The 10925-nt window shown below is 45.4% G+C and overlaps 1 protein-coding gene across 4 annotated transcripts; it reads left to right on the plus strand.

Annotated features, from left to right (window-relative positions):
* Positions 1-4250: 4250 nt before the first annotated feature.
* On the plus strand, positions 4251-8782 carry LOC100843602 (enoyl-[acyl-carrier-protein] reductase, mitochondrial). 4 transcript variants are annotated; one of them, XM_010238807.3, is made up of 11 exons: positions 4251-4819; positions 4886-5016; positions 6140-6440; positions 6526-6764; positions 6862-7005; positions 7074-7176; positions 7338-7437; positions 7770-7846; positions 7917-7995; positions 8258-8376; positions 8483-8782. In XM_010238807.3, the coding sequence occupies exons 3-11, from the start codon at positions 6307-6309 to the stop codon at positions 8574-8576; spliced, it is 1089 nt and encodes a 362-aa protein (XP_010237109.1). In that variant the 5' UTR covers positions 4251-4819; positions 4886-5016; positions 6140-6306; the 3' UTR covers positions 8577-8782. The 4 variants fall into 4 exon arrangements, with proteins under 4 accessions (XP_010237109.1, XP_014753396.1, XP_010237047.1 ...); XM_014897910.2 differs by having other exon boundaries at positions 4889-5016; XM_010238745.3 differs by lacking the exon at positions 4886-5016.
* The last annotated feature ends 2143 nt before the right edge of the window (positions 8783-10925 follow it).

Consider the following 10925-nt stretch of genomic DNA (forward strand, 5'->3'; position numbering starts at 1 on the left):
GTCGGGGCGCACTCGCTCTACGGTCTCGCCTCCTTCCTCGGCACGCGCTACCCTGGCCTCGGCTTCCACGCCACTCTCCGCTGCCTCCTCTCCGCCGCCAGCCACCTCCAGGGAGCCTGCAAGCACGCGGAGAGGCAGCTTGGCCACCGCCCACATCCACATGGCGTCCTTCTAGAAGCGTACGCCGCCGCGGCCGGTGCGCGGCACCCATAGCCCGACACGCAGGCAAGCCGCCTCGCCTCCCTCTCCCTATCACTGCAATTACCATCGTCACCGGAATCCATGGGGATGGCCACGCTGCTGACATCGCAAGACCACCACCAGCAGCTCATGATCTCTTCTTCCCAACACCGTAAGCGCCTTGCCGCCGTGAAAGGATCACCGTCATCATCAGACCACAGGATCCACACCAAGATGAAGGCCGCATTAAGAAATACTACGCAAACATGAGGATCACAGCTGACCTCGAGATCCATGTCATCTGCTGCGTGAACAAGCGTGTCCTGGGCCCTGACACGATCCTGGGCCGGAGCAGCGGCCATCGCTACTACAGCACCATGTCAACTTCCTCGCCACTACCCATTGCAGCAGCAAGAACCAACAGCCAATGCTCTTCTTCGCCGAGCTGAGCAACGACGACGACGACAAGGACATGGACGGTGACATTGTGGCCGCGGCGTGCCCCGTGGCGCCTGGGCAGCTTCTGCTGCTGCCGCGGTGCCTCTACTGCGACTACGAGGGGTCCATGATAACGCACCCGCGCGTCCACGGGTTCCATGGACGTGACCTCAAGTTCCAGAGGATGGTGTGCCACCAAGATCTCTTGGACCCGCAGCACGAGACCTACAGATACACCAACGCTTCTATCGTCCAGCAGAATGACTACATTGCAGAGCGGCTTCTGGAGATAGGCGACGACGACTTGAGTTACATTCGTGAAATTTGTCGATGATACTTTCCAAACAAACTTTATTATATATACGAGCTGCAAACTAGTGGTATTTGCAGCCGGATTTTATTTACCAGAGTGTATACAACAAGATTACATGTGTTTGCCCACCCACAAAAAAAGGACTATATGTATCTCCAAGCAGCCATGGAAAACACACTAGTGAACATATTACCGTCGCAATTAGTAACAGAGTGCTTGTATATATCAGGCTGTTTAACACAACGCTCCTGGTGTTAACTCATGCACCACAACTAACTCCTCCTCTAGCTTCCTTTCCAACTCTTCGACTCAATATCCCTTATTGCTCTTTCAGTGCTTAGCTGCCAGTCTGCAGCTCTCTGACGGAGCATACAATAGAAGGATCTAGGTACGTGTATGAACCTTTTATTTCCATTATTTTTCTTCCTTGTTCAGGTTGCTCATACACGCGCTAGGAGAAAAAAAAGCAAGTTATTAGCACTTTTAAATTGTATTGATAAACTAACATGTCTGTAAATAATGTTAAATAGTACTCCCTCCGATTCTAAATTGTTGTCGAAATATTACATGTATCTAGACTTTTTTTAGGAATAGATACATCCATATTTGGGCAAATGTGAGTCAACAATTTAGGATCAAAGGGAGTATTAAATATGTTTGTAAATAATGTTCATGCTAATACAAAAAAATCACCACTCAAACTTTTGTGAAATGCATGTGGGGTTACTAAGTAAATCGGACAGTCAAATACTTTTTACTATGAAACACCTCGTCTAGATACTCAAACATTGTAGAATCTTCTACTCCCTCCGACACATACTACTTGTCTCATATTTGCGCAAAAATGGATGTATCTATGTTTAATAAGTGTCTAGATACATGTGTTCGATGATTTTTTGTACCAAAATATAATAAAGTTAGTGATGTGTTACCCTATGACATGTGGGTCCCGCTGATTACTAAATATTTGAAATGAAAATATATATTCTATATTAGACTCCTTGCGTAGAGTTCATCACGTGGATTCCAGTAGAGCAAACAGATTATAATTTAAATGCCCTGTTTAAAGAAAATGATCTTCACAAGGATTGAATCATGAACGTGTATAAAAGAGCTAGCAAAGTTCCCGGCTGCACGCAACCTTTGCATATTCGATGGCAGAAGCCAACGTACTAATGCATATCTTTGCTTAGCACGGGCCCACTACACATTGAGCAATGACTGGCTCGGTATAGCTTTTGCATGTATCTGTTACGATTACAATATATTAAATTGGAATCGGTGGTGATGGGTGGGCGCCGTTGGTCGGTGCTGGTCGGCCAATTTCGTTAAAATTACAATCAATATGTCACTGTCCATTATTTTCTTCCCTCCCGCCTTATTCACGATTTCGGTAGCAGAAATTCTACGGTTTAGATTTACCGAAGTTATCGTACGGTCCAAATTTGTCACAACATAATACGAATAGTCCTAAAATAAATCAATCTCCTTAGCATGAAATCCAAAATTCTCGTATCCATCTCAGTATGGAAATCAATCCGAACCCAAACAAAAAATCTCGGTATCAATCTCAGTATGGAAATCAATCTAATCGAAAAATCAATGTCCAGACTTCACCTTCACCGGCTCGTGCTTGATACATTTTTCGTTGTTCCGTAGCATCTCACGGATTCTTTTGCTAGTCTTGGTAAAGGCTGATTAATCAACGTGTACCTGTGCACCTTGCTGGTTTCTGGAAGCCTCGCGCGCAGCCAACAAATCGGATAAGCTCAGATCGAAACAAACTCTTGTTACCCGCCAAAAAAAAAACTCTTCTTCGCGTACGCGTATCCGGCGGATAAAGGCGTCTTCGATTTACACAGCTGCCGTGTGAAACAAGATGCAGAGGAGCGCCTATAAAAGACCAGGCGAGCTCTCGGCCAGTAGGGGTTTTGGAGGTTGGAGAGAGGAGGCGGACGTTCGACGCACAGGCGCGCCCCTGCCTCATTCTCATCTTTCATCTGGCCATTAAAAATCCACCAAGGTCCTAACAAGGACAACGAGGCTACGTTTCATCAAGATGGTGATCCCGCTTGTGTCCTTCCATGGTAAGATATTATAGATCAGACCAAATCACGCTTTTACTTGATGGAAGAGAAAATCAATAGCATACATGGCTGCTTCTCTAGATCATCCAAGATGGGTGCTAGAGTCAGCTATGCATTTATACGACCGCAGCGCGACAGCCTCATCAACGTTGGCATGCGGAATTTATGAAAAGAGTATAGCGTGCAAAACTGTTAATCTAGATCATCCAAAAAAAGGTGCTGGATCGAACCAGCTACACGCTAATATGACCATGGACCAATTGCCTCATCATGTTGGCCATGGATATCAAAGGCATGCTTCATCAAGCGCCTAAGCTACAAAATAATCGATCACATCTAGTACCGACGAGGCTGGATGAAATCATGACCCGCCGAGGCCAGGTCACGAATATATCGACATGTCATAAATCCATAGTATTGGACACTCCGTTGCTGGGCACCGACGAGGCAAAAGCAACATACACATGTCCAGACTCGATGAAGTTAAGGTGGATACACGACTGGGCACCGACGAGGCGAAAGTCATCCCCTTCATCGACGACAAATCCTATTGGCAATACCAACATGCCAATTTATACACGTGACCGGGTATCGGCAAAACAAAGCCGGACACCCGCACCATATTTATAAAAATCATATGCAGCTGGACGAGCAATCCAAAATTCAACGACGACCATCAGGGAATCAACGGACCACACTCAATCTTCTAGTCAGATACTCCTTAAGCATAGTCGCAGAAGGCAAACTCCTGCGGGAGCATGTACCGTGTACTTTGTATTCAATACAATGATCAATAAAGATACAGGGTTCCCGTATATACTGTGTGTGTTTGTCATCTATTTGTTTTGTTTTCGTCAAACAACATGTAATATTTCGACAAGTAATACCGGCCGGAGGGACCACTCAAACTTTTGCGAAATGCACATGGGGTTACTAAGTAAATCGGACACTCAAATACTTTTTACTATGAAACACCTCGTCTAGATACTCAAACATTGTAGAATCTTCTACTCCCTCCGACACATATTACTTGTCTCATATTTGCGCAAAAAATGGATGTATCTATGTTTAAAAAGTGTCTAGATACATGTAATATTTCGACGAGTAATACCGACCGTGTATATATATATATATATGTATGTATGTATGTATGTATGTATGTATGTATATAAACAAACTCTGTTAGATACCAGGGCGTAGAATAGTTCCACCGTGAATCAGACCCAGTCGTATTTCCCCGCAAACCACGACGTAAGATTCTTTTTTTCTTACGATGTCAGTTTCTCTCTCGAACCCAACCCACCTCCCCAGAAAAAAGTCCCCCAAATCAAAACCAGAAATCGTGCGTGCGTGCAGTTCCGGAGGCATTGCGGCCGGCACCCGGCAGTGAACGGCGAGCTGCTAGCCTGCTGCTGCATTCCGAATTGGGGAGAGCCTAGGAGGCGACGGTGGCGGCTTCTGGAGAAGGAATAGTCGGCGGCGGCTGATAGGAGCGGCGCGCGAGAGCAGACGCGTGGTGGCAGCTGGCTATTGCGGCGGGCCGGCTCGAGCCTAGGCGGCGCCCACGGTGTGCCCGTCTACGGCGAGGAGCCCCGACATCCACCGGCGTCGGCAGCTCTCTCTCTCTCTCTCTCTCTCTCTCTCTCTCTCTCTCTTTCTCAGGCGAAGAGCTTCCCGGCGGTTTCCTGTCCTTCGGCGAATCAGTGGTGAGAAACACCCATACGTGAAGCTGCACGCCCGCCGGTCCTCATCCGCCGCCTCACCTGGTGTTCCACGAGCTGCACGACCGCCTGCCCTGAAGGTCCATCTCTTTACCTTCTTCTCTGCTGTGTTTACCGTGTGTTAGTACTGAATCTGGTCCTTTTAGTAGCCATCTTGTGTTGGTACTGAATCTGGTCAACTGAAATTGCACGGGCGTACTGCTCTGGCTGCCACAACGCTAGCACATGGCCGTGAAATCTAGTGCCTTGCAATTTATCTTCTCAGGTTGCAGTTCAGGTACTGGCTGCCTGAATGTTAATTTCGTTGGGAACTTCTTCCACTGTTTCCTGATTCTCATGAAGATATCAACATTCAACTCAGTCCTAAATGTTATTGATGCGCTTTGTTCAAATTGAAACACGAGACTGTGTAGGCTTATCAATTCATTTATTCAGGCTTAGAATCCTATCGATTAACTGATTTCTGAATTCAGATGTCCATGTCTTCACGTGCATTATTGTCCATAGACTGTGGGCGACAAAAAACAGAATTATTCTTTAAATTCAGTGTAGGTTTTATTGATTCAATTATCTGAGGATTAGAAGCTTCAAGTCTAAATTTGTGTAGTTGAGGAGTAGCTAGATCCTGTGCGTTTAATTTTTTTGGCAATACCAGCCGGATGGTGCTTTTTTGAGGTACTTCCGTTGAAACTGCAGTTTTGCCATAATGTATTTTGAGTGAGACCAAGGTTTCTAGCATTATTCATGCGCATGGTGCAGTTTAGCATGAGGAGAGACTTGAGGATGCGATTAGTGAGTTGAAATCTGGTGCTATTGAAGATATTGTGCGTTGCCGGTCTTTAATATTTTGTATTGTATTAACTAGATCACGAATGGTATCATCACCGTGACATTTTTGCTGTTTATATATCTGACGGTGTAACATACTAGCAACCTTATACTCCTTTTTGTGCATCCTAATATTATTCTTCACCCTGGTAGTATAATTAGTTCACCACCCTTTGTTGTTGGTTGCTTGCTTCGGCTCTGTTAGCTATTTTTGTGCAAATTATTAAGATGTTGGGGTATATGCTTGTTGCATCTGAAATAGTAATGGAAACGGTTGGCATGTTTGTAGTTGCTACCCACTTGTTCTAGACTTCCAGGTTACTATGTTTCAGCAAACCTGTTCTTTTCAGTCTTGTCATAATGTTTTAGTCTTGTCATAATGTTTTAGTATCATTTGCCAAAATTACTAGGCTTCTCCTTTACAAAGTAAAAGACTTTGGCCTTCTGTTTTATTGTCATGGTTATTGGTTTGTGAGAACTATCCTTGCATATGTTTTATCTTCCACCAACAGGATCAGAATTTTTCTCTGATGTTTTTACGATGGGTGATCTTTGTCTTTTCATTCCATTAGAAGCAGGAACGCAAGAGAGGCAATCTTTTCCTGTTTGCAAGACGAGCTGCATATATGAACTGCAAATTTTCGACAAACTGGAATAAGAAAAGAGGCCATCGTTTGCTCTTCATGTTTGCTTTGGCTCCATCAGAATCAGATACGAAAACAGAATAAATACGAGACCCATGGCGCCGCCGACGGCGAGGCTGCTCCTCCGAACACCCCGCCTCTCCCTCTCCACCGCCGCAGCATCGCTCTTCTCGCCGCCCTCCAAGGCCGTCCTCTACGACCAACACGGCCCTCCCGACCAAGTCCTAAGGTACTATCTCTCTCTCCATCGACCTCTCTTCTCTTCCCCACTAGGAGTATTATTAGATAACCATCTGGCGGACGCCTGTGCCAAGGGTGGCGGACGCGCCGCCGGTGGAGCTCGGGGAGCGCGACGTGTGCGTCAAGATGCTGGCGGCGCCCATCAACCCCTCCGACATCAACCGCGTCCAGGGCGTCTACCCGGTCCGGCCTCCCGTCCCGCCCGCCGCCGTCGCCGGCTACGAGGGCGTCGCCCAGGTCCATGCCCTCGGCCCCGCCGTCACCCGGCCCCTCTCCCCCGGCGACTGGGTCATCCCTTCCCCGCCCTCCTTCGGTACCCCTATTTTTCTCTTCCTGCTGCCTCACTCCCCATTTTTAGCTGTCCCTCAAGTCCGGAAGAGCTCAAATTGATGGAATTCGCTTGCTTGCAGGAACATGGCAGACCTACATTGTCAAGCCGGAGCATGTGTGGCACAAGGTCCGCGACGACGTGCCCGTCGAGTACGCCGCCACTGTCACCGTCAACCCCTTGACGGCGCTCCGGATGCTGCAGGACTTTGTGAAACTCAGTCCTGGTGATCACCGTCGCCACCTTGCTGCTTCCTTCTTAGCATGCCTACTCATTTATTTCATATGTTATTAGGCGATGCTGTTGTCCAGAACGGCGCCACCAGCATCGTCGGCCAGTGTGTTATTCAGCTCGCCAAAGTGCAGGGGATTCGCACCATCAACATCATAAGGGACAGGTGCGAATCCAACCTGGAATCAATAATACTGCCCCTATCTTAGTTTTCTGCATCATCATCATGATAATTTGCTCAATCTGGTTCTCTACTTCCCATGGAATTTATCTTTCCTCGTTTGAATTGCTTGCTTCAATGAGTCATCTTTAACTGCATTGTGGTAGGCCTGGGTCAGAAGAAGCAAAAGAGAAACTCAAACAGCTTGGTGCAGATGAGGTTTTCACAGAAGGTCAGCTGGATGTTAAGAATGTCAAGAGCTTGCTGGTACTGCTCTCTACACTGCAGCCTGCATTCCAAACCTTATTGTCCTAGTAAACTATTTTGTTTAACTTAATGATCCGTTGATAGCATGTATTTGCATGGTATGGTAAAGTTCTTTGTTTCCAACAATGTGAAGCGAGGATATTGTAATTTTTTATCGGCCATACCAAAGTGGTGATGCCCAAGCTCTTGTGCAACTCAAATCATGAGTTAGAATCGAAGTTGTTTTGCAACTATCACAAGTGATGCCAGGATAGAGCTTCAAGTTAGTGTATGTATAGGATCACCCCAACCGTTTGCTTATGCTGGTACTATTCTGTTCACTGTGATGTTAGGGTGTTCTACCAGAACCTGCACTGGGATTAAACTGTGTAGGAGGAAATGCTGCAGCTTTGATACTGAAGTTATTAAGGTAACGCCGTTAAACTTGTGATCTGGAAATGTCCCTGTTTTCGACGTATAGATATAACCCGTCTCTTTAGGCAAGGAGGCACCATGGTGACATATGGCGGAATGTCCAAGAGACCTGTGACTGTTTCTACTTCGTCGTTTATTTTCAAGGTCAGTATACATCAGATCCTGGTCCTGATTATGAACAATAGTCAATAGGATTTCCAATTCTGTACATAATGTATTAGTGAGGGAACTGAACATTCATTACTGTTTTAATGTGAGAATTAGTTTACGCGTCAAAACTATCAGCTTATTACTATGTCATGATGTGCTGAATTACCATCAATCTGAAGGAGCGGTTGCCATGTCTCAAGTTGTTTCTCCTCTCCCGTCAACCATTTTAACACGATGCGACCGTTGTGAGTGACAGGATCTTTCTCTGAGAGGATTCTGGCTACAGAAGTGGATGAGTTCAGACAAGGCGGACGATTGCAGAAGGCTGATAGACTACCTGCTGGGACTGGTGCAGGAAGGGAAACTTAAATACGAGTGCGTACTTGCTTCAACTGTTTCGGATCTTGAAACACACAACCAAAAAACTTAAATGGATATCTTTTGGAAGATTAACCAATGATTTTGCCCTACGTTGGTGCAGGATGGAGTTGAGTCCCTTTGACGACTTTGGACTGGCTCTTGACAAGGCCCTGGGCAAACATGGGAGCCAACTGAAGCAGGTCCTGAGGTTCTGATGGTGAGAGCTGGAAGGAGTGTGTAGATTGAACAAGGGTGTGAAATTTTTGTACGTTAGCGACTCAGTGTTGAAGTTGTGTGGCTGTGTCTGTGTGGTTAGTGGATGTGAGAGAGTCTTGTTTCCAGTGGTTGGTTATGTGGCAATTATGTGTGGTAAGACGCAAAATGTGATGAGTATTCTGAAGGCGGTTCCTTTTTTTTGCGAGGAGTCTCTACGGTTCCTTGACTGACACAAGGCAGCCAACGACGTCCTAATCCGATTCTTGACAAAATCAACAACGGTCGTCCTAATCCGATTCTTGTTGCAATCTGAGCCGTTTGGATAGCCCATGTTTCCTGTTGGGCTTACAATACAGTCAACAATGGCCCTTGTTGGCCTTTAAATATAACAACAACCTCTGGTTGGAAAATAAAATAAAATAAAAAGAGCTAGGGAGCCATGGCTAGCAGCGGGCGGCGGCGGCGCGTGTTCTCGCCGAACGAGGAGAAGAAGGAGCCCCTGCGCAACGAGCGGGAAGCGGAGAGATCGCAGCTCGTGTCTCAGATCCAAGCCTCCTACACGCAAGCGACTCCTGTTAGCTCTTTTCTAATTGAATGAATTCCTCCTGTTAGCTCTAAACCATACGTACAAATACGTACAATGTATCACAAACAGGACTCCAGTTACATCCTGACTGTAATCTCCATGTTTCTGTCCAGACAACTTCATGTCATCAAAACTCAACTCAACACTCACTCACTGTCGACAGAGCAAAGGATTAATACTACACAGCACAAGGAGAAGCTAAAAGTGCATTCCAGATAGAAGAATCACAATATCAAAACAAAATACATCCATTGGCTCATCTCCATACAATTTCTGCTGGGGATCATTTTGTTACCAACAACTACATCTACCAACAGCCACTACACAGCGGGTACAATAACACCACCGGAAACATCTGTCCAATCTCCAAATGCCACCTTCTCGGGACACATGCTCACCATCTTCAACATGTCAAACATTCCTCTTGCACTGAACCCCTGCTGGACTGCCCAAGGATACATGGAGAATCTAAACGATAGCAACCTCTGCACATCCAAGATATCAAACTTCAAGACTGGAGAAGAAGCACGCGGGCTGTAAGGATGAAGCTTCATCAACGATGTTCCGTGGTCACACTCTGACCATGGGGGACCCACTCCCGGATTGCTCTTCCTTTGATGTTTCTTCTTCTTGGTGAAATCAAGCCAGTACTCAAAGAACGGGTGCCGATCATGGAAGCACCAACTATCACTTGTGTCCGGATCAGGAAAGTCTGATAGAATCCCATCTCTTGCCTGGAGCTCTTCTGCTGTACCAAACACCTTAAGTCCTTCCAATACTATATCAACTCGATGATATAGGTGGATCAGTATCTGAGGTGACAAAACACTACCATGATACGTGATCAACCGTTTGTCCACACTGGTTGCATCATCTAACAAGTCGAGAAGATTGACGACTCCTCCCGGAAGCTCAGCCTCCAACCGAAGCATTAAATACCTCGAATATGAAGGCACGTGCAGCTCTATAGGCTAGAGGGTTATTGCTAATACCTCTCGGTTCACCATGCATAGATGTGCTTTTCATTGCAACCCCCCATATCTTGTTGACACCATTAGGTTATACCCTTTCAACAACTGACTGATATTTCTCCCTCTCTTCAGATTTATGGCAACTAGTGAGAGAATTGAGTCAACAAGTTTTATACCTGGTTCAGTCAACTCATATCTGGCTGTAGATGGTGCATCAAGATCTTCTTGTCTAATCAGCCCTATCACTTTTGCTTTCCTCAAAAGAGGAATGTTCACGGCATATCTCAATGGATCTAGCCATTTCTCCATAGCAATGTCCTGATGACTATTAAACCTACAAGGGAAAGAAATAAAGATATTTAGTAAACCTTATACAGAAATAAATCAAATATATATCATATCTCTCTCAAGTTTTGCCCAAAAGAACCAATTATCTGTTGTGATACACCTACAAGATCAACTGTACAAGTTCTGCCAACAAAATAATCCAATTATCTGTTGTAATAAGCCTACTAGAGAAAGCGATATCAAATATATAAAAACATGTCCAGCATCATCTAAATTCTACCAAAAAAACCCAATTATCTGTTGTAATAAGCCTATAAGAGAGAGGGAGATACATATCCAGCAGTTTCTAAGTTCTACCAAAAAAACCAATTATCTAAGTTCTGCCAACAAAATAAACCAATCATCTGTTGTTATAAGCCTACTGGAGAGAGAAATATCAAATATATAAAAACATATCCAGCAGCATCAAAGTTCTGCCCAAAAACCCAATTATCTGTTGTAAT

This window comes from Brachypodium distachyon, chromosome 1, assembly GCF_000005505.3.
Source record: "Brachypodium distachyon strain Bd21 chromosome 1, Brachypodium_distachyon_v3.0, whole genome shotgun sequence".
NCBI lineage: Eukaryota > Viridiplantae > Streptophyta > Magnoliopsida > Poales > Poaceae > Brachypodium > Brachypodium distachyon.